This window comes from Schistocerca americana, chromosome X, assembly GCF_021461395.2.
Source record: "Schistocerca americana isolate TAMUIC-IGC-003095 chromosome X, iqSchAmer2.1, whole genome shotgun sequence".
Lineage (NCBI taxonomy): Eukaryota > Metazoa > Arthropoda > Insecta > Orthoptera > Acrididae > Schistocerca > Schistocerca americana.
Genome location: NC_060130.1, coordinates 757,266,376 through 757,290,111, shown reverse-complemented (window position 1 = coordinate 757,290,111; position 23,736 = coordinate 757,266,376). Strand labels below are relative to the sequence as shown.

Here is a 23,736-nt window from a genome sequence, read left to right as displayed (position 1 = left end):
ATGTGGGTTGCCAAATTAGCTGCTCAAGACAGTTTTCAGAAAATGTATTCAAAAGCACTTTGAACCACTCTCTGTCTGTACCCCTTGCAGTGAACCCAAGACATCCCAGTCTATAATCAGTAGGTTAAAGTTGCCTCCAACTAGCAATCCATGATCTGGGTATTTATGCACTACTGACCATAGACCTTCTTTGAATGTCTCTAGAACTGTCACAGCAGAATCGGGTGGCCAGTAAAAACATCCAACAATTAACTTTGTTTCACATAGACATTTTATACGCAAGCAGATAACTTCGCTGTCACACACAACTTTGACCTCACTGGAGACAATATTTTTGTCAATTGCAGTGAACACTCCTCCTCCTATGTCCTGTAATCTGTCTTTCTCATATTCATTCCATGACTTGCTAAATATCTCAGAGCTTTCCATTTCAGGTTTCAGCCAGCTCTCAGTTCTGCAAATAATTTGAGCATGAGAACTTTGACAGTTTACAGATAAAATTTTGACAGTTGAAATGTCTTTACTCTGAACATTGTCTGGCTTCCCTTTCTGTATATCAAATGGTGAGTGTTCATTTAAATGGTAAGTGTTAATTTAAATGGTGAGCATTCATTTGAATACCTCAAACTACCGACCAGCCTAAAACACCTCATGTACACTCCACAAGTACTCTGCTACCTGAGTAGCTGCTATCTTCAAACCAAAGGACCCTTATCAACTATGGGTACAACGCTACAAATTGCAAGCTCTGCTTGCACCCCATGCATGAGACCAGCAGCCTTCACCATTTCTGCCACCTGCCTGTATGAACTGAGGATGGCCTTGGAACCCATGTGACAGATGTCGTTGGTGCCGATGTGAACCACAACTTGCAGACAACTGCATCTTGCACGCACGATAGCCACAGCCAAGGCTCACTCCACATCTCAGATGAGGCCCCATGGCAGACATACTGAGTGCACACTAGTGTTCTTTCCAGCCTTTAATGTGGTCTGCCTAAGGGGCTCCATAATGCGCGTAATGTTGAAGCTCGCAATAATTAGTAAACCCCTCCAACCCATGTGCCTGCTCGTACCCTGCTGAAGGAGTGGCCACCTGTCCACTCACAGTGTGAATGGGTGAGGCCAGAGGACCAGTCTCCACATAGGCCCTCCACTTGAGGGATGCAAACGCATTACCACCTGCCACTCACTCTGCTATAAGGGTGGATTGCCTGCGACAGCTACACTAGGAGGTGCCTCAGTAGCAGAGCCCATGGATGAAACAAGCGACACCTAAGGTGTCTTATGCGACATGCCAGATTCTCTGCCACTGCTACATCCCGAGGTGACTGATTGTAGCCAAAAGCGCATTCAGCTGTTCGCAAATTGGGGCTAGCTCCTTGTGTGTCCACACACAGCATGCACACATCCTACCCTCCTAGCAGGACTAACTGAAGGAGTAAACTATAAAAGCAGACAGATTCTAGATATCTAACTTGCTACCCTACTGATGTGATGTGTCATCAATGGACACTGATGCCTCAGTGAGCTATGTAGCTGGCTGTTCAGAAGAAATGAAAACTGTGCAACAGGATGTCCGAATTTACGCTTACAAAATGCAAGCTTACGTCTCATAGTATGGAAACAGGTAAGAAATTTTAGAAATATACTATGAGGAAAAGAATGTAAAAGATAAACACTTAACTTGGCACTCTGTAGATGTAACTGGAGGCTCACTGACTGGCTTACTAAATGAGTGGACACTTGTCTTCAAAACAAAACAAATGAGCTACTACTGTGGCACAGACCGAATGAATTTACACTTACAAAAATGAGAGGTTAAACTTCTTAAACAGAAAAACATGCACAAAATTTAATAAATATGCTGAGAGGAAAAGACAGGAAAACTTAACTTGCTGCTATGTAGGTGTGGTATCAGGCAAGAGCTGTAAGATGCCCAGTCTTGACATTCACCCACTGCATAGTGTGAAACGAACTGACCACAGCATGCCGCTTGTCCTGAGATGAGTACAGAGCAACCATAACTCCTACACTGGAGGTACCTCAGCAGCTGAACTCATGGGTGAAACGTGTGACAGCTGTTGTGTTCCGGGTGGGAAGTTAGCTGGCCAGAGCTGACTAATCGTCACCAACAGTGCTTTCAGCTCTACATGGACCCATGGACCACAGCCAACTGCTCATAGATACACACACAACAAATGCACTCCCTGTCCTCCCTGCTGCAAAAATTTGCACTGTAGGAATCCCTGCTTTCCTTCTGGCACTAATTAAAATGCCCCAAACGTTCTCCACTAAAGCTAAATGCACTGATCACTACTGCTTTGCAGTCAGGCAGATTCTCAAATGCAAGTAATGGCTATGATGATCAAAGTGCACAATTATAGTGTTGCAAGCATTACAAAACTATGCTACTGCCATATAAAGTACAAAATATGAACACAAAGCAAGATAACCAACATACTAAAGCATCTGATACTGGACATCAGATTAGACTCATGATATTGTCAAAATGGCAGACAGAGTAACACATTTAAATCCAATATGACACCCATGACATCATTCGTGCTACCATAATAAAGGTACAGCAGCCATTTCGTCACAAAGAAGATATTTGAAACAATCTAAAAATCACTAATAGGACACCTGCTGAAATTTGAGGGTTAAAGGCTGACATGGACTAACCCCTGCCTCATACACAAAAGTCAAACAAAATCCATTACTCTCACATTACATAAATGTTCCAAAAAAATGCCACAAATTTTCAAGCACTGTCCGAAATTAACCCGCATAGCCAAGCCGAAATCTGTAGTACCAACTAACAGTGATACTGCAGTGTTATGCAGATGGGCATGGCGGGTACAGGTGTTGGTATCGATAAATTTACTTAACCTATCTAGCTAAAATGAGCTCCACATAACCCACCAACCATGAAACAATGATATACAAAACATAAAAAAAAACCATTTATGATGTAAGACTGGTATTTTTATTTGCACTTAACTCATAGTTAGTACCTTGTTCCATAGATCAAATTCTAATAAGCATTATGGTGTGGAACATCTTAACAGAACAAACAGAGAACACTTATATAAAACTACAAAAATTAAATAAAAAATAATGTGTGTATGGCTAGATAATGACTATTTGCAGTTTTTTAAGATAAATTAATTCTTCTCAGTAAATCCTCTATGGTATAGAAGGAATGTCAATAAGAAACATTTTCAATCTACACTGAAAACATGTCTGCTATCTATCAGACATTTCATTTCCATGGGTAGATTGTTAAAGATTATTATAGCTCCATATTTCACCCCTTTCTGTGCCAAATTTAGTGTACACCGTTCATCAAAAAAACATTTTTTTCCTGTTTCTCAGAAAATACATTGTGTGCCTAGTTTTACTTTGAGAGCTGAATTCAAACCTGTTTTAAGTTTTTCTGTCAGGGGTAGTTTATGAGCAATCATGATTTAATTTTTTCTTTGTTATCCTGATATAGTGCAGGACACATTAGCTGAAATTCAAAAAACAAATCAGTTTTTTATGGTCTTATTAAATTCATCACATTAAGGGAGTATGGGATTTAACATGTACTCCTAGTGCATTCACTTTGTAGCATTTATTTCACTTTAGGAATTATAGAAAAATGAGCTACCATATAGTAATGCATGTCACTTTTTTGTCTTTTATTGAGAATGATGCTTCTCTCAAATGACATTCCAGTAATAATCTACTAACATAAAAGGTACCTGGAGCTTGACAAGCTTTGGTCACATAATTCACCATTGCTTTGTAGTGGTAGCTCATCATCTTTTTCTTCTTCTTCTTCTGAGGAAATTTTCTGGTTCCATCTTGAAACACTCCCATGCTCTCTTTGTTTGTCAGTTAAACGTGCTTCAGAATTTTCATCTTTCTGCAGTTCCTTGGTTAATGGGCCCACAGTCACACCTTCATTTATTTTTGCAGCTGAAAGATTGGGGAATTTGTAAGCTGGATGTGTGAGTCCACTGCCTGTTGGATCCATGACCTTGACTAATTGTTTCATTAAGCCAAGTTTTATGTGAAGCAATGGAAGTGGTATACCTTCAGGAGCTACCAGATTTTCACATTGCACATTCTTTTCACCCACTTTCCAGCTGTGCGTATGCCATTTGTTTTTCATTTAGTGGGAATTTCTCTCATGACTATTCCATTGCAAAGAAAACATGCATACTTCGTATAGCCTTGTTGCGTTCCCAATATCATAGCAATTACTCTGAAGTCTGCACACATTTTCCATTTGTATTCATTATATTGTAACAAATTCAGCATCCTCTGTAAGAGATCTTAATTCTCGTTAGTCAAGCTGATGTAAGCAACTGAAACAAAGGGCATTTTATTTCAGCTGTGTAGCAAAACACCCTTGAGATATGCTTCTGGGGACATCTATTAAAAGTCTCCACTCCTGTGAACTGCAGGTGAAGTTCAGCACTTTCATCAGCCCAGCAACATCATTGCAGATCATCAGTGCTTCATCAGTTGCAAAATAAGAAATAAAGATATGTTCTCTGTTCCTAAAATCAGTGATTTTAGTACTTTAGTGGAGTAGATTGTACTCTTGTGATCTTGAACCAAGCAATTGCGCCTTTTGTTTACTTAGTCCTAGTTCACACACTAAATCATATAAATCTGCTTGTGTTAGTAAATATCTTGATCACTTACGTGTGTAGTGATATAGAAGATCATCTGTTGCATTATATGTGATTTTGTCAATACTAGTTACTTTACTGTTGCTCCGAATTTGATCTGGAGCTCTTGAAGGTACTGGAAGGCTGTCGGAATGCTGCACTGGCATTCTTGCTGAAGGTGGATCTGGATAAACAATGTGCCTCTTTGATTTTTTGTTATTTAAACCTTGTATTTTTGTTAGAGAGAAATAACAATCAGTAATGTGGTCCTGTGGCTCCCTCCATACCAGGGGCACAGCAAACAATGCCACGCTGTCTATATTTCCACCATTGAGTAAGTTTTCAGTAACATGTAGCATAACAGAAATGTTGTGCCCATTCCTTATCTTGGTCTCCTACCTCTATTCCAGAGTAATGCCTATACACTTTCTTTATGAATGCTGAAATTGTCTCCTTCTTTCAGGCAAAGATGAATTTCCCAAAAATGTAACAGACGTTGTCTGGCTTACATCGACATCTACAACAATGTGACATTTTCTGGAAATTTAAAATACCTGCTCGGAAATATGGTAGACACACACTTGTTAAGATTGAGACTAGTTATGGTTAACACCACTGTTGTAACATTGCTCACCTGCCAATGGGATGCATGAAGCTTTACTGCTGAGTCAGCGGCCGGCTGACACCCTTTGAGGTAATGAGCGATTGCAGGTGGACCCGACTACAGATGTGTGGTGGGGAATGATCCACTGACGTCTGCGTCACTTTCCATCTGCTGTTGAACAAGAAATTGTCATGTTCAATCACTACTGGATGCGGCAACATACACATATCTCTCCTTAACGGACCTGTGTTTGCCATGAACTGTGTATATATACAAATATACATACATTGTACAAAAAGTATTCCTGACAATTAAATTCTGTTACCAGATTTGAACACTTGTGAAACATTGTTGTGAAACAGTAATGTGGATCATTTTTCCTTCTAGTGGTGTACTTGCGAATATCTCTGTTTCTCTCAAACTTGGAGGGATTGTTGATAACACATATCTTAAGTGAATAAATCTACTGTGAGGATGTGTCTAATATCCCCAGGTGCTTAAAGGTGTATCTGTAAAATGTGTGTGTGTGTGTGTGTGTGTGTGTGTGTGTGTGTGTGTGTGTGTGTGTGAACTTCACACATAATTCAAATTACTTTCTTTTGTGCAATGTGTAAGCAAGGAGCTCCCGCAGAATATTATCCCAAGAGACATCAGTGAATGAGAATATGCAAAATGTGTTAACTTACTGATTTCTACATCCCCAAAGTTGGCAATTATCCATATGGCAAAAGTACCTGAACCTTAGTGTTTTAGCAGGTTTTACATAGCTTTTCCAGTTGTTTTCATTGATATATACACCTAACAACGTACAATTTTCTGCCCTGTTTCTCGTTGGTGTACTAGGTTCAGAGTATGTGGCTCCGTAAACTGTCCCAGTGTAATAATTCATTGTATTCATATCGGGTCTCCAGCCGGAACATCTCGTCACCTGGACACAATATTTCAGCGATCCACCTGGCCACCATCTTCAGGTGAGTAGGCCATCGCACTATCTCGCCGGAACTGAAATCAAACATGCCGCAAAGCTCCTTTCTACGCCAACCGTGGGTCCACTGCATGTGCGCAAAAATAACTGCCCTCTAGCAACAGGCACAACAGTGCACCGGTGGTGAAAGCTCGCGGAAATGATAAATCGATATAAAACAGTATTGACAGTTTTTGAAGACCAAGTCAAGGACCGTTGTTTCTTAATGTCAAACACAACAGGGTTCCAACACTTACTTAAAGGATACCCCTTATCTCTGTTTATGATATTGTCAAATAGCCGGATTTCAGTGATTTCTTTCACTACACAGTCCCAATACTGCAACGCAGGGGCAACCACTTGTGTCTTATCGTATAACATTTTATGTCCTTCCGTAAGACAGTGTTCTGCCACTGCAGATTTTTCTGGCTGAAATAAATGCGGAAAACTTCTGTTTTTAGATGTCTTGTTCTACAGGAGGGATGATGGGACATTAGGACATAGTGTTTATGGGCTGATATCTTCATGCATCAAGTTGTCATCCATTGTACCAATGCAATGGGGTCCTACATACATTGGTAAAAAGAGCTTATGCCATCTCAGATGCAGAAAGCTGTGTTCAAGAAGAATGGTTATACTGACAATCAGATCTGTCGTGCTCTACAGATTGGACCTTCACGGGAACCAACGGAAGATACAAGCAAATCAGTGGCATTCCTACCTTTTGCGGGGAGCATATCTTCAAAAATAGATAGAATTTTGAAGAAATTTAATATTAAAAGTGTATTCTGTCTACCAGCGAACACCAGAGCCCTGTTGGGCTCAGTGAAGGTGATTTAGGTTTGAGAAAGCCCAGAGTCTACAAGATTTCCTACCATTGCAGGAATCTCTATATTGGACAAACAATTCGTACAGTCCAGGACTGTTGCGTGGAGAGTCATCACCACACGCAGGACATTGTCTTATGGAAGGAAATAAAATGTTGTATTATGAGACACAAGTGGTTGCCACTATGTCGCAGAATTGGGACTGTGTAGTGAAAGTAGCCATTGAAATCCAGCTATCTAACGATATTATAAACAGAGATAAGGGGTATCCTTTAAGTAAGTGTAGGAACCCTGTTCTGTTTGACACTAAGAAACAGTGGTCCTTGTCTCGGTCCTCAAAAACTGTCAGTAGTGTTCAATATCGATTTATTGTTTCTGTGAGCTTTCACCACCAGTGCGCTGTTGTGCCTGTCGCTAGAGGGCAGTTAATTTCATGCACATGTGGTGGACCAATGGTCGGTGTATAAAAGTGCCGCTGTGGCGTGTTTGATTTCAGTTTCAGTGGAATAGTGCGACTGCCTACTCACCTGAAGATGGCGGCCAGGTAGATCGCCGAAATATTGTTTACAGATGATGAGATGTTCTGGCTGTAGACCCAATATGAATACAAGAAAAAGGTTCATAGTAGGTGGGATATTTTTAACAGTGCAAAGCTGAATGAACTGTGTTTTTCCAAAGTTTTAAGGTGGCCTATTTTTACAAACCCTTTCTGTAACTTCCACAAAAAAATCATTTACGCATTCCTGTGTTGATGCTTCTTCATTCAACTTCACAACAATGCTTGTATGATCAGGAAACAGAACTAATTCTGTTTCTTGATTAAAATGAAATGGTAGATCATTATAATAAAGCAACAGTAGTCATGGGCCAGTGATTGAACCCTAAGGGATTCACACTGTAATTTCTCCCCATGAAGCCAATGTGACATCCCTCTTCATATTACTATTACTCGAGCAGCTTAGAGTAACTTTCTGCATTGTGTTTCTTAAATAAGAACTAAACCAGGCATTTGCTGAACTACACACTCTATAAAACTTAACTTCTCTAATAGAATGTTGTGACTGTCACAATCAAATGCCTTCAGTTTGTTATGTAAGATCCCAGTTGGTTATATTTTATGATTTAGAGGTGTTATTATGTACTCAGTAAATGCATAAATAGCTGACTCAGTAGAATGGTGCTTTTGAAATCCAAACTGTGATTGACTAAGTATCCCATTACTACACAGGCGTGTGACAACTCTGGAGTACATTATCTTCTCAAAAAAATTGGGAAAATGGTGTAAGGAGTGACATCAGGTGGTAGTCACCCTTTTTATAGAGAGACCTAACAATGACACATCTCAAACTTTCTGGGAAAACACCCTGAGTTAGTGATGCATTACATAAGTGACTAAGAGCAGCACATAATATACAACATTTTAGTGTCTTATTGGAGATATTATCCACCCCATATGAACTTTTACTTTTTACAGTCATTATGCTCTTCCTTATTTCAAATGGGGATGTGAAATCCATTCTTAATTCACTCAATGTTCTCTGTGTTGCTTCTTCGGTGTACTGCTTTGCTTTTTCTTCTTAACTGTTTTTGCCAATTTCCTCTCCTATTTAAAAAAAAGTAATTATTAAAAATGTCTGTAACGAATTAACTGTCTTCCACAAGCCCCCATTGTGTTTACCATTATGATGTCATCTCCCAATGCTTCTTTCCTGTTCCCTTTTTAACAATATTCCATATTGATTTTATTTTATTATTTGATCTGTCGTTTTAGACAAAATGTGCATACTCCCGGATTTTGTTACAACTTTTTGTAATATGTTACAGTACCTTTTGTAATAAGAAAGTTTTCTGGGCCTTTACATGGTCTGGCTATTTTGTACAAGCTCTTTTTTTCATTGTGAAGAGACTCTGATATATATAGTGATCCAGTGTTTCTTTAATGACTTGTCATTATTACAGTTAATTATATTTTTAGGAAAACTAATTTCAGAAATGGATACAGACTCATTAAGAAATGTACAGAATTAAGGGTTAACAGGAGGCTCACTGTAAACTTCATCTTAGTCAACATTTTTTAAACTTCTTTAAAATCTTCAGTAGTACTGTCATTAATCAGCCTCACTGGTTTCTTAGACTGTTTCAGAACTGTGCATGGAGCTAATTTATATAAGGTGGCTAATTGTGCATCATGATCTGACAATCCATTTAACACCAGAGAGGCTTGTGTCCCTCTAACTTCTGCTTGTTGAATGAATGCATTATCTAGAAGGGTTCCACATCTGTGTGATAACTAAGATTAAATTCAGTACCAACCAGACATGAAACAACTATATCCAAAAAATAACAAGACACTTATGACTTAAGACTGGTATAATTTTGTGTTCTTAACATACATAGCTAAAGAGAATGTCATAATTGCTACCGCCCTTTTGCAAAATTAATATTCACAAAGAAACCAAATATCATGTCAATATGAACACACAATGGTATCATTAGCTTCAGATTACTTATTAAGCTAAAATGAAACTCATGGGACCTAATAACAGATATCAATACAGGCATTATAAAAACCAAAAACTGAGTGAACACGTTACTAACCTATCCAATAACAAAAACAAGAAGTAAAACAACATTCAATATAGAAACCAAAGAGCATAACAAGTAATACAACCAAATGAAATACCTACTTTGCTCCAAACAAAGATCCCAGCTTATCCCCTCCCCCTTTCAAAAAACCAAACTGTCCCACTCTCCTATATAGAACCAGTCAATAACTGAGTGATCACTGATGCCTGTCTTGTGGCCACAAAACCACATATATGAGCAATACCAGAAATAATAATTGAAGTTAACGATATTGTGGATCACCTGTATAGATTTTTAAACAAAGTTCCCCACCATATCAATTACCACAAATTGTTCTTGCAACAGCACCACATAACACCATCACAACTATAGGAGGGAGCCACTTTAACCAATTTTATATTAACATTTCTGCCACTACACCATACTTCCAAAGAAAAGTTATGATACTCAGCCTGTTACACACTTCCTCTTAAGTTTCACGTGCAATTATATTTTATAAATAATACCGCCTTCAGTAATTTTACGGACATAAAAATTTATATTGTGTGAGTGCCACCTCGAGCAACACACTTGCTTCAAAGTGCTCTCGTCACATGCCAACTTTGAAATATAGTATTTACCCCAGTATACGGCAACCCTGATTATAAGACGAACCCCTTTTTTCCAAAAGACCTCTTGCAAAAAAATTATTTTTAACATATTCTCACTAATCAGAATTACGAACTGTTTTACTGGCATGAAGTATCTGTGTAAAAAGTTAATGTTATATCTATTCTAAATTTATGCCATTTATTGATTGCCTTCATTGTGATATTACAAGGAGACATAAAATTAATGAAAAGAAATGGTTTACATATTTGCAGACCGTTTCCGTTTCTACATTTTTCGCTTACTAACCCTGTCATCTGTGGTATCACTGTTTTTAATCATTTCCATAATCCATCCTTGCACAGCTGAGAATACAGCTTTTTTTTATCTAAATACATATCGGATTTCGCTTCAATATTGGCGTGAGAATGCTACAATCTCTTGCTTATAAACATATCTTCTGCCCGCCGCTTTCATTGGCTGCGTAGAACCGGCAGTTGACACACCCCCTTTCGTTCCCGTCATACGTCACATGGAGCGTCAAGAACATTGTAGGCAGCACGAAATACATATGTACGCCACTGACCTCCAACTGGACTTTACCGTCACCTGCAGAAATGAATACTCCTGTTGAATATTCGTCCAATTTTAAAGTCAGTTGAATTCCAACTGCAAACAGGTTTAAGCAAACTGTAGTTCGAACGAGGTACTTGTTTTTGAAAAGCCAAAGTACGCAGTATACATTCCCATGGTTGGAATTACGACGTAATTTGCTGCCCGCTTTCGACTCCCCTCCCCACTTTCATAGTTCTCAACCAAACTAGTATCACTGTACCCTCTCCAACCCTTCCGTAGTGCTAAGCTTCAGCAGGCGGGAAAGACGGATTGCAATATATTCTAGAGTGCAGGTCATATGTAACAACAGCAACTAATACTTAAATAAAAGATAGCAACCACGATTCAGTCCAGTTCACGTACTTGAGCTCGTCCCGCCATCTACTGACGTCTGTTGGTATTATCTCCGACTACGGGTCTTACCACTGTAATTTATTATCGCTACAACAATGAGTCAGTTTATTTCGTTTGTTAGATATTTCATTCTTGATAAATTTTCCACCTTGTGTCATCTGAATGTCAGCATCATGTTCTAAGGCTGATTAAAAGCTGGTAACGTTTTCACCTGGTATTCTAATACGCGAACAGCGGTTGAATTTCTCTTTTACAATCCAGTTAGTAAATCATTACAGTCCTTCCGTAAGCGAATAAAATATTGATCTGGTTTGAGAAACAAGCAATGTTTTTTTGAAGGACAACGTTTTCGCTGCTGAATGTTGCCTTCAACTAAAAAGCAACATAATGTTTGTAACGGTATCCATACATAATGAGAACTTTTATTGCAAACGTTTTCAGATACAACAAGAGTTTGTAAGCTGATTGAATTTGGTGCTCTTTTCTCCCGTGTTTCACAGAATTATCAAAATTTAAGGAGAGCAATAGATTGTTAAAGTGTCTAGTTTTAATTTCTCGCGTATCCCTTGCAGTAGCGCCGCGCGAGTAAAATGTCACGTGATTGTTTGAGCAACGTCGATCCTGTATCGAGCGCTTCGGCGTATCGGGAAACTTGAGAGGGGCAGGAAGGCGAGTGCCATTTCACCAGCCCATCTCAGCTCTTTCGAATTCTTAAAAATAAATCTACACATGATCTCAATAGCCCCCTTGCCCAGCTCAACCCAACCATTTCGAATTCTTAAATATAAATCTATACATTACCTCAGTAGCCAAAGCTTCATCTGCAGGCTTAATATAAGACGACTAATATATACTCCATTAAACGACGTAAAAATGTTAACTTCAGCAGCAATAGTTTAATCTGCGAATATAAGACGACGCTATATTTCTTGAATGATGAATTGGGAAAAAACCTCGTCTTATAATCGGGTAAATACGGTAGACTGTTCGTATATGATGTCACATCCTATTGCATCATCATGTCGCGGGTCAAAGGTGACGCCCTTTAAGTCCTGGTGACCTTTATATGATCAGCAACACCATCAGCTAATTCTTCATTGATATATAAACAGTAAGCTGAGTAAGCTACTGAACTATGCAAACTACTGCCCTGCAGTCAGGTAAACAATGAAATGGAACGAATTATGTATAAACTGTGGAAGTTAGTCTTCTTGACTCATATTGTTTTGGTATGTCTTGCTCTACTTCCCAGTAATATGTAAAACTTAGAAAAACAGAAAACTTGAGCACAGAATGGAAAATATTTGGTATAACATGAAATAGGATACTTATGTTACATTTTTCTTGCTACCAGTAAAAGTAGCGATACTTGTTAAGGTGAGTGGTCATTAGTCAGAGGGTCTTCAATTAAACTCCTGTGTTGGATGTGTGTGAAATTTTAATGTGCTTCTCTGTTGTCTAGGTGCTGTCCTGTGTTGTCCATTCAGCAATGGGCACGCGCCATAGGGGCTACAACTTTTTCAGTACTTAGTATAGTTTACATGATACGGACTACATAGAACTGGCCTAGAGGCCTACTTCCTGATGCTGAGCATCTACAACTAAACAAAAACGAATATTTCTAGCATTCACAGAGTAAGCCTAGCCAGAGGTGGGCGATTAATAACACTGAACTCAACAGGATATGAGTGTAGGATCAGATGTAATGTTTGAACCATAATCGTACATACAGTTTGATATTCTACAGATCTTCAAGAACGTTTTTATGCAGTTTTTATTAAAGTATGGATACTTTATTGAGTTCCTGTTACAGTGAATACTAGAAAAGATAAAATGAAATTGCCTGACTGCTGCAAAACATTCTTCAATTTTTAAATGTTAGCTGATTCATGAAAATATATTTTTCCAATTTTCTGTCTCAGTGAAGGTTCTGTAGTATTCTGGAACACATTGGGGAGGGGGGGGGGGGGTGGACAAAATAACATGAAGACATTATATACTGAGCTTTTTACCTGGCTCCTCTATGATGCACTGGCTCCTCTATAATACACTGACGATGTCTCGTGTAAAACATCCTGAAATATTAGAACTGTGTGAAACTAATCTTTTGCAGGCAGTTCTTTTTCTGACAGAGATATCCTGTTGTAAACAGAGATATCCAGTGATAAATTACCTTCAGTGATTCAGTTATCCTAATATTTCTCCCTACTTTCGTACACTTCACAATAGTTGTTCTGGAAGAACCAAACTTATAAAGTCAGGTAAGGAGTCGTTGTTGCATAAGTTAGTCAGGAAAAATGTTGTCTATAAAAGAAACAGTCCTGGCTTGAGTCCCAGTTCTGAAGAATTTTAATTTGTCACAGTGTACAACAGTGTACACCCCATTGCAGGATGAAACATTTGTTGTGAAGTGTCCTTGTGTTTCGCTGAGAATGTTCTATCGCCTGTATTTTTATGATCATTGTGGTGTTGTGTTGATCTTCTGTCATGCTGGACTTTACAGACTTACAACAAGGGGAAAATATTGGTCCCAACTTTCTATACACATAGGATGTGTGTGTGTGTGTGTGTGTGTGTGTGTGTGTGTGTGTGTGTGTGTGTGTGTGTGTGTGTGTGTGTGTGTGTGTGTGTTTAACCCATAGCAACTTATTTTATTTCAAAAGGTACACAGTGAATAGCGGTTTACATATTATGTGTTAATTTTGACAGAAATTAATTACTTGTGGAAGATAATGTCTTTCAAGTACTGGCCCTTTTTTTCGACATACTTGTCAACCCCCTGCACTAAGTTTGTCATCACTCTCTCCAACATCTTACGGGGTATAGCGTGAATCATTTGCTCTGTGGTATTCTTTAATTGAAGCATGGTACATGGCTTACTAATGTACACTTTGTTACTGAAGAAGCCCCCCGAGAAAAAGTCACGTGAAGTAAGGTCTGTATAACAGGGTGACTAGTCAACACCTCCTCTATTGGATATCACTTTCTGCAGAAACAACTTTCTGACTTCAGACATACACACATTGGAAGTGTGAGCTGTCATGCAGTTTTTCTGCAACCAAACAATTCGACAATTCATGCCATGGCAATGAAGTTTCGAGACAAGAAATTCACACAAGATGGTCAAATAACACTCAGATTTCATGGTGCTGGCTTTCCCTTTTCTTCAAAGAAATAATTTCCAATGACACCAAATTTCCCTAATCTAGCAAACACTGTAACTGTTTTACAATGCAGTGTGTGCTGTTGGAGTTGCTGAGGGTTGTTTAGAGACCAGTAATGACAATTTTGCTTATTAGCAATGCCTTTTAGGTAAAAATGAGCCTCATATGGCATTAAAATCACAATCCCAGGTTCTTCCACCAACCTATCTTCCGTTACTTAAGCAAAACATCTCCTTTTCACAAAATCTTGAGGCTTCAACTCCTGAATAATCACAGTTTTGTAGGGATGAAAATTTAGATAGTGTAAAATGCGTCAAACGGACGACTTCGATAACCCAAGAGACTGTGCATGTCATATTGCAAGTCGATTGGGGCCCTGTTGAATTGCATGGTGCACAACAACAACATTTTCAGGTGATATGGTCACCATTGCGCTGCCTCCCAGTTTTTTTTTTCACTGTCTCACAAAAGTTCTTAAAGCATAACAGAACGGTAGTGCACCATTATGTGAAATGTTGAATTGGGGATGGATGTTCACTGAGTTGTGGTCACAGATTCTGAATTCTTGCATTTTTAAAGAATGTTGCTTTGATGAATGCACAGTGTTGCACAGTCCACCTCTCCATTATAACTAAGGCACTGTTGTAGGGGAGGGGAAAACAATAAGCCCAAGCATGTCTCTCCACTATGACAACTCACCTACTACTTCTCTAGCCAGAAATGTCAGGTAATGCTGACTCACCCTGTATTATAATGGTTTTAGTTGCACTGAAAGAAAAGGTAATTGTTAAGCTGTATGATTTTTTTCATATCATATTGATTCATTGTTGCATACCTTGTTTCCAGCAATCACTTACATACACCAGACAGAATATTAGTCACCTCCATGGAGACATCATGGTAATACCATGAAACACCCCCTCTAGCCTTGATGAGGCCTCAGCTCAATAAGAGGCTTCACAATATCATAGAACCACCTTTGGCATGAACTACACCCACCACACCTTGTGTGTTAAACACCTCATTTGGCGTCAATGCACTCAATGTCATGCAACATTTGAAAGGAGTCAAAACTGCAATTTGTCAAATCACACTACATGTCTACAGTCAGCTACTGCCAGTTTCTGTCTTATTTGGGCCATTGAAAACTTGCAACTTTAAATGCTGCAGAGAGCACTGGCGTTTTGCAAAGTCACTGTCTCCAAATGACAATTGTATACCACTCACTTCACAATGTTTGGTTGGAAACTATGTGAGATGGACCTGCATTCACAGACAGCAGTAACTCAGATTTGAAACCACTTATCAGTGAAACAGGTGTGGTAATCATATCCGGACCCTGCCAATTACGATCATTTTTGACCACTGCTCATACACCGTATTATGTGACTGTGAGTGGTACAGCATTCCTTGCAGATGCATTGGTCTGATTATGTTTTTATGTAAACAAGTTGGATAATTTCATTCCCTGTGTGGTCAAGAACACGTCCGAACCTGATAGCTCCTTTCTGCCATTGTGTTATGTTTCCCTGTTGACCCATGTTACTGTGTTGATACCATACAACTTGCTGGCACAACATAGCATTTCAGTGCCATGTCAGTGCATTGTCAGCAGTGGAGGGTCAGAACTGCTGGGTACCAATCCTACACTGTCTTCAGAATTCTAGATGACCAGTAAGCTTTTCTAAGTGGGTAACTAATATTTTGTCTGGTGAGCTTATATGTCCCTGAGTGATTATGCACCATTCCTACAGTTCCACATGTTCAAGATTGATGTGATGATTGTGAGAATAAAACAGTTTGCTTTCAGGACCTCCACAGTCACTTTATCTGAACATTATTCAGTTATTGTGATATTGTTTGGAAAAGATTTAGGGGCCGATGGCTCTTTGCTAGAATCTCTCCAGAAGTTTCCTCTGCGAGGAATGGCACGAAGTCCCATTGACAAGAATATGGAATTTATATTCTTCAAAACTCAGTAGTGTTCAGGTTGTTTAGATATTGCTGGTTCCTGACCTGTCTTGTGGTTGTTTTCATGTTATTTTGTCCACCTCCTGAAAGGTACATGCTTCATGATGCAGGCAGGTTGATGGTTTTGTCTTTGAGTTTTGTCAAATTGTATTTTTTACCTTACAATATAGTGCAGCTGGCAGTATGGGTGCTCCCTCAACGCTTAGGCTATAGAGGAGAGAAAATTTGACATGGGAGGAACTCAACTATCAATCGGTTGGCTTTAATACGGGGCAGAATTTCCTAAGTGAAGCCAACTATGAGAAATCACAAAACTGAAGTTAAATTTAGGCCTGGAGATATGCTCAGATAGCCTAGGAAGTAAGGCATTCACTTGCAATATGCAGGAAATATAGGTTTGAATCCTAATTTGGTACAGATTTTCAGTTGTCATTACAGGTTAGTTACAAAAGTGCATTTGATGGAAGAGGTCAAGATAACATAGTTTAAATTTTTACACTATGCAAGTACACACACATACTCACATTTACCCCAAATGAGGCCAGAAGCTAAAAGCCATGAAACTCCTTTTTGTGTGAATTCTACAAGAAACAATCAAGAACGTCTGAGAATCACTTTTTGCTACAGCTTCCTTAATAGTTAAATGTTGTACCTTGCATGTTTTATAAGAGCAGTGTTTTATGTAATGCAGACAAAGGTGCTAATGTTATTATACTGTTCATTTGGCAATAATTCTCCATCCCTCTGCTTTTTGTGCATCCTATATCCAATTTGCTTGCCATGAAATAGGCTGAATAGAAACAGTAGGTGAGTGGTTGCTTTCTTTCTTTCTATTTTTTTTTAATAAACTTCCAACAGTAGTGAGACAGGGATTCATAACAATTACAAGGAAAATGTGGTGGCCAATTGTAGAAATTACCAGGTTTTCAACACCAGAAATAACCAAAAGTTGTTTCATTTGCAGGTTTAGAGGTGATGGTTACATTTTCTAACTGTAAGGAGATGACTTACTGCATGCAGTCATTTCCCATGCTTTTTACAGGAGTGTACTTCATGTTCATACTCATAACATTGTTCCTGACAATGCTCAACCTCACTTTAAAAATGAAGCCATGAAATAGTTAAAGAAATTTAAGATTATTCTAAAGGATCTGAAAAGTAATGGCCCATTTATGTCATGTGCTGTAGGCTGGGAAGACATGCTTCAAAATATGTGTATAAGTAGGAGGTAATGTTAACACCAAAAGAGAATAATGAATGTCTAGTGCAAAAGTGGATGGGGGAGGGGGGTCAGAGCCTTTTTTTATTAACACTTGTATAATTATTACTTTTGCAAAGCCATAGTGATTCCATTTTCCAGCAAGAGATTTGAAAAATTGTGCTGTTTCTCAAATGAAATAACTGTCAAATTTGTATTGAACCCTTACAGGAGAAGGAGAAATGACTGGAACCAGAAATACTGTTGAGAGGAGTGATCCACATTCCAGTGATTGTAATCCTGATTTGTCTGATTGTAAGTTACCATTCCAGAGTGAAATAGATTAAGATGGAGATGAATAAGGTTTTGGGCATGATATGTTATGGTTAATGAGGAACAGATTTTCAGCAGTGTTAGGCCATGAATGTGTGTGTTTCTGATAGTAACAGTCTTGGCTCTTGACACTAGATTAAGCACAAAGTACACTTTTTCCCATCCCACTTGTTCTCTGTACCCTTGTTATTCCTTTCTCTTCTTTTTTACAGTTTTCATGTTCTCAGTAATCTGTTTTTAGCTTTTTCATTTCTGTTAATTATGCCTATTTTATTTTTTGTGTGTTCCTTAGTAGTATGTTAATCTTTTGACCAGCATTTCCATGAGCCATTTTTTATCCACTTCATCATTTCTTCAGCCTGTTTTTTGCTCATAGCAGCCTATATTTGTCCATGATCAGTTTTTGTAGTTTCAGTCTAATCATTTGTGCCTTATGCATAGAGTAATGTTGTGGATTTTGAGTAATTCCCAATTTTTATAATGCAATTTGAAGGAAAGAGGTTACACTGTGCTTAAGGAACAAGATTGCCATTTGACAAATACGAGGTTCAAATCTCTTGGAAAGTTAAGGATGCAAATGTCAATCTGATCATACTGATAGAAGGATTTTTAGTTTTCAAAAACTCCTTCAAACTAATGATTCCATTGACAAAGCCATGACCTTTTCTTTCTACCATGTTTCTGTAAATGAGGCAGTTATCCACCTCCAATGATTTTGCTATAAATAAGCCACTAAGCTGTAGTATTCCCAGTTTCCTGCCGGCTATCTGTGTGTCCTCCTGGGGTTATATGTGGTTTATCCTGCTTGAGCTGTTTCTTTCAGCCTTCTGCTCTGTTGAAAAATGAACATCTTGTTTACAGACTGCAATACAGTGTTGCTTTTCATGTGTCAATCAAATGTTAAACTTTGTGAATGTTTTGTCACTGGTTGTTTTATGTATCTGTTGCCATTGTGTGTAAACTAAGGTGTTTACTTTTAACCCTGATATGTCAAAAGGAACCACCATAAACTGGGACTACTTTGGGACTGGTAGGGTAATATTAGGTCAGCGATCCTTCAATGTGCAGGCCGCAACTTGTGAGATACCATGTTGCTTCCGAGGTCTCTACTAGCTTTGATCTTTGCTGCCATCTATTGGCCATCTCCAAAATTTCCACATACCACCTGTGCTAGGCAGCAGCCATTTTCGTATTCGTGCCAGTGGTGACAAGTGATAAGCATGCTGCAAACTTTCACATACAAAAGTGGAACTACTTTTGGACCACAAAAGACAGGTAAATATAACACATTGTAAATGCTTTAGCTAACAGTTCTGTGAATATATAATAAAACATCCCATAATTAGTAACTGGTTTGGCTGCTTTTGTCGATAATGAGATGTTTCGTGGGGCAGCTTTGGGACTGTCTCGAAGTTACCCCACATATATGTTGTAACTAACTTTGATTATCTGTTTTGTTTTAGGAACTGTCGGGAAGGCTTCTCAAAAGTATGGAATCCCAAAGAACACACCTCTACTAAAAGTTAAAGAAAGGCGTGGGGGACAGTTGGCAGGCATTGTGTGTGTAGAGGAACGGTTTGTTTCCCGTGCAATAGCTTTATCAAGTTTTGGATTTCCCATGCGGACATTTGACCTCTGATGCATGGTAAAGGCGTGCCTTGACAGATGTAACAGGAAGGAAGCCAGATTTAAAAACAACTTCCCTGGAATAGACTGGGCAAGACAATTTATGCAAGGGCACAATGCTGTTTTGACACTCGGGCTGACGAAAAACATCATGTATGCAAGAGCAGAAAATGACAAAGAAATCATGAATGCATTCTTTGACAATCTGGAGATAGAGATGGAAGATGTTCCATCTGTGAATTTGTGGAATTATGATGAAATCAATTTAGTTGATGAACCACAGGGTTCAAAAATAATTACTAAAAGGGGAACAAAGTATCCTGAACAAATACAGAATTTGTCAAAAACATGCAACTCCTTAATAGTGTGTGGTAATGCAGTGGGAACACTTGCCCCCCTTATCTTAAATTACAAAGCTGAAAAATTGTGAGACACATGGATGGAAAATGGGCCACCAGAAGCTAGGTATAACGGAACCAAGAGTGGGTGGTGTTACAGTAAGTGCCTATAGGATTGGCTATCCAGTTACTCCTGCCTATCTTAAAACAAAATGGTGTTAAGCTTATTATAGGTGACAACCTGAGCTTGCCTATTAATCTTGAAGTGCTCTGGTTGTGTGAAGAATATAACATAAAACTCATTGCACTGCCACTGAATGCAACCCACTCTTTGCAACTGCTTGATGTTGCATACTTTCAACCTTTGAAAGTACAGTGGCAGAAGATCCTTGGGGACTGGAAACAGACAGCAGTGGGCAGCAGGTGTAGCTCTGGGCCCAAGGACAAATTCCCCACCTTGCTCAAGAAGCTGTGGAAATTCATGACCTCAAGAGGAGATAACTTGTTCAGAAAACTGGCAAATACCCCTTGAATTGCCAAATTATGCTGGAAAGGATTCCGTCATTCATGATGGCTCAGTAAACAAACCTCACTGCAGTCACCGGTGACACCTTCAGTTATCAACTCGTGCAGAAGCAAAATGAAGCAATTCAGAAGCGTCAGACTGTGATATGCAAAAGGGTAAATGTTCCTGCAGGGAAGAGCATTTATGCAGCTGATGTTCTTGCTGGCAAGATGAACGAGCCATCCACTTCAGTAAAAGGAACTAAAACTGCACAGAGAGCTCCTCATCTGGCAAAGACAATGGTAAACAAAGAGGACACGGACAATGGTACTGACGAGAGATCGTCTTCTGTTCCTTATAGAATTGGATGACAGTGTAACCATGGATGTTGAGGATGAAGAAGATGGGTCTAAAGACACTGATTAGCCTGTACCAACCCACTTGGTTGTGTCCCATGGGAACCAAACAGAGAATGTGTGCTGTTAGATGTACGTACTTATTCCATATGAAGGTAAACTGTATCCAGGATAAGTCACAGAAAGAACAACAGAGGGTTATGTGGTCTGCACCATGGAAAAATGTGTGGAAAAATGTGGAAACAAGTGGAAGTGGCCCGAGAAATAGGATCTTCTAGAATATGTTGCAGAAGGCATTTCCAAATCATCAGCCCGTTGGAGAAAATTGGTCATCAAGGTATTTTTTATGTTAAGGAGTTGGGACTGTACGTGCCGGACTGAATTTTCCGAGATGTCTTTTTTTATTTTTTGGTGATTTGCATTTTTTCATGATTTATTATCTGGTCACAGTTACCCATTAATTTCTCAAATTCTTTAATGTGTGTAATTATTAATTTTTTCAGAATTTCTATGTTACTATTACTTTTAAGTCATTGTGGTAGAGCCAGTATTATCCAAATAAAGAGTTGATAGTCTAACATTTGCACAGTTTTTTTTTCTTTATTGGCTTTAGCCTGAAAAATGACTTGTCTCTATGTTACCCCAACCCATGGGGTAAAATTGGGACAAAATCTGAGGGGTCTCACTTGGCAAGGAATGGTTACAGAGCAAAATGCATTTCACATTCAAATAGAGGAAGGTTAAATATATAAAACTAACTTTCATTTAGTCATTTAATATGCTAAAGCTCTTCAGAAATCCAGGAAAATACTAAAATCCGTCCCAAAGACGCCCCAGTTTATGGTATCTTTTTATTACAACAGAAGTTCTGCCATTTTAGATTATTAAACATTGCTGAACTGCAGATGCATCTTTAACAGAAATGTAAGTGATCTGCTGAATGTAAGTTTGAATGAGTTTCAATGTTGTAATGTTTTGGAAGTATTAAGACTTAGTTGCATTGATGGTCATTTGGGATATAAGCCAAATGGGTATTGAAATGATACAGCATGTTGGTGATTTTGCCAAGAAAATATCGTGGAAGAATTTCCAGAAGTTGAAATAAACTAGTTAGTGTAGATCAGTGACCTTGTCACAATTTATCCTTGTAGATAATTTTATTAAAAAATGAAAAGGTGTACGAGCAAAGCATTATTAACTATGTGTATTAATTTGAAAGAAAGACTGTGTGAGTATTGAAGAAGAGATGAGCATATTGCTTCCCCGTCAAGACTAGAAGGTGTTACTGCTGTTGCAGCTAGATTACCACAAATTTTATTTCAAATCAAACGGATATAATGTATGATCGAGAATCCAAACTACTGAAGTGTTATCACTTTTTATGGTTACTAGAGAATTTTTTTCATCAAATTAAGTTTGTAAATGAAATTAGTGTATTTAGTAAACTGAACTGTATTTTTTGGAATAAATTATGTATTGGCGTGGTCGTAACGTTTTAATCATCAGCTCGAAAAAATCGAGGTGCGACCATGAAACTTGTTGATGGTGCCAGACCTACTCTACATACTCCTCCATCAATGCGACATGTTTTCTGAATGAGTGATTTTGTGGAGAACTTGATTGTAGAAGGCTGCATTTTGGTTGTTCGGGAAATGTTCCACCTTGAAAATCATGTCATCATAATTCTGGAAATGCCTACTCTGCAACAGTTTCTTCATCTAAAAAGTAACTGAGTGTTGTTTCAGTAGAATATGAGAGGTGTGCCAAATTTAGATATCCCAAAGAAGCAGCATGTGTGATTGTGTCCTGTGCAGAATGCCCTCATGGACAGCTTCCTGAGAAACTCAATCTTAACAGCCTTCTGTAACGTTCAGTAGCATGCTCCTGTGATGTTTTCTCCCCTCTTGAGCATACTCTGTTAACACCACATCATGATAGTCCCAAAAAAGAGCCCAGTATTGCCATGCCCGATGATATGGTTGACTTGTTTCCTTTTCTGGTGGTAGTGGATTTGTGTGTTTGCACTGCTTACTTTGTTCCTTTGTTTTGATATCATGGTGATAGACACAGCACTCGTCCATTGTGATTAGATAGCTAAAGAAGTCATCTAGATTGACACAGCTGCATGCGACATTTCCGGTGCTTCCTGTCCAGTCATGTTCAAAATGGTGTATTAAGATGCTGAAAATTGATCCATGGCTGATATTCACTTTTCCCACTATCACTTCAATTGTTATATGCACCAGGGCCTCCGCTCCTCTTCCAATTCTTAGTTCTTTGCAAAATAATTTCATTCTTTGACCTTGCCGGACCACACTGGGAGCATCTATGCCACCTAATCACTGTGTTATATGATAGAGCACTGTTGCTGTACTCTTCTGCCTACTCAGCATGGAATATTTATTACTGTGCTGTTCCCTTAGTGCTTACTGTACTTGGGGGCTGTGGCCCTTTGTTTTAAATCCTCTAGTTGTGTGCTAGAATACTGTGGTGCTTGGATTTTAATGTGTACCAGAACTGCAGAGATGTAGCCGCAGACAAAACCTTAATTTCATAACTAAATTTTTAAAGGTGAAAATTAAAGCTGTTGTACAATATCTTTCTGCTTTTGATATTTATTGACGTTGACTTGATCACTTTGATTAACTTCTCATAGCATTAATGTATGTTTCATACCAGCAGACAAACTTATAGTTTTTGAATGAAATTTTATTAAAGTATTAAATGAGTTATTTTGCTAGTTTTGGAATGATTACAGCTGTATTTGTAAAATGTTGACTGAAAAACAAAGATAACAGAATAATATATGTGTTCATATTTATTACACCAGATTTCCCAGCTACTTTATTAACATTTATGGTAAGTGGTTTTTCATAGTTTGCACTAGAGAAGTTTAATGAAGTACAGCTGTATGTAATTTTGTGTATTAGATGATCCAGAATACTGTTCCATTATGAACTGAGTTTCATTTTTAATTACGTGTACTTGTTGAAAAAATTTTGAGCAGATTATTCAAACATTTATCGGAACTATCTCATTTA

General features: G+C 38.5%; 1 protein-coding gene and 1 long non-coding RNA gene across 4 annotated transcripts in view; both read left to right on the top strand.

Moving 5' to 3' along the window:
* Nucleotides 1-23,736, top strand: part of LOC124556845 (C2 domain-containing protein 5) — a 226,041-nt gene that overhangs the window by 15,809 nt on the left and 186,496 nt on the right. For 2 of the 3 annotated variants that reach the window (XM_047130863.1, XM_047130865.1), the window contains exon 2: nt 17,769-17,852. The exons of the other annotated variant lie outside the window; for it this stretch is intronic. In XM_047130863.1, the coding sequence (XP_046986819.1) occupies nt 17,780-17,852 (73 nt within the window). In that variant the 5' untranslated portion in view covers nt 17,769-17,779. The remainder of the gene's footprint in view (nt 1-17,768; nt 17,853-23,736) is intronic. 3 annotated transcript variants of the gene reach the window in all.
* LOC124556846 lies at nt 18,299-21,277 on the top strand. The gene is made up of 2 exons (XR_006968707.1): nt 18,299-19,145; nt 19,334-21,277. It is a non-coding gene; the product is annotated as an uncharacterized LOC124556846 (long non-coding RNA).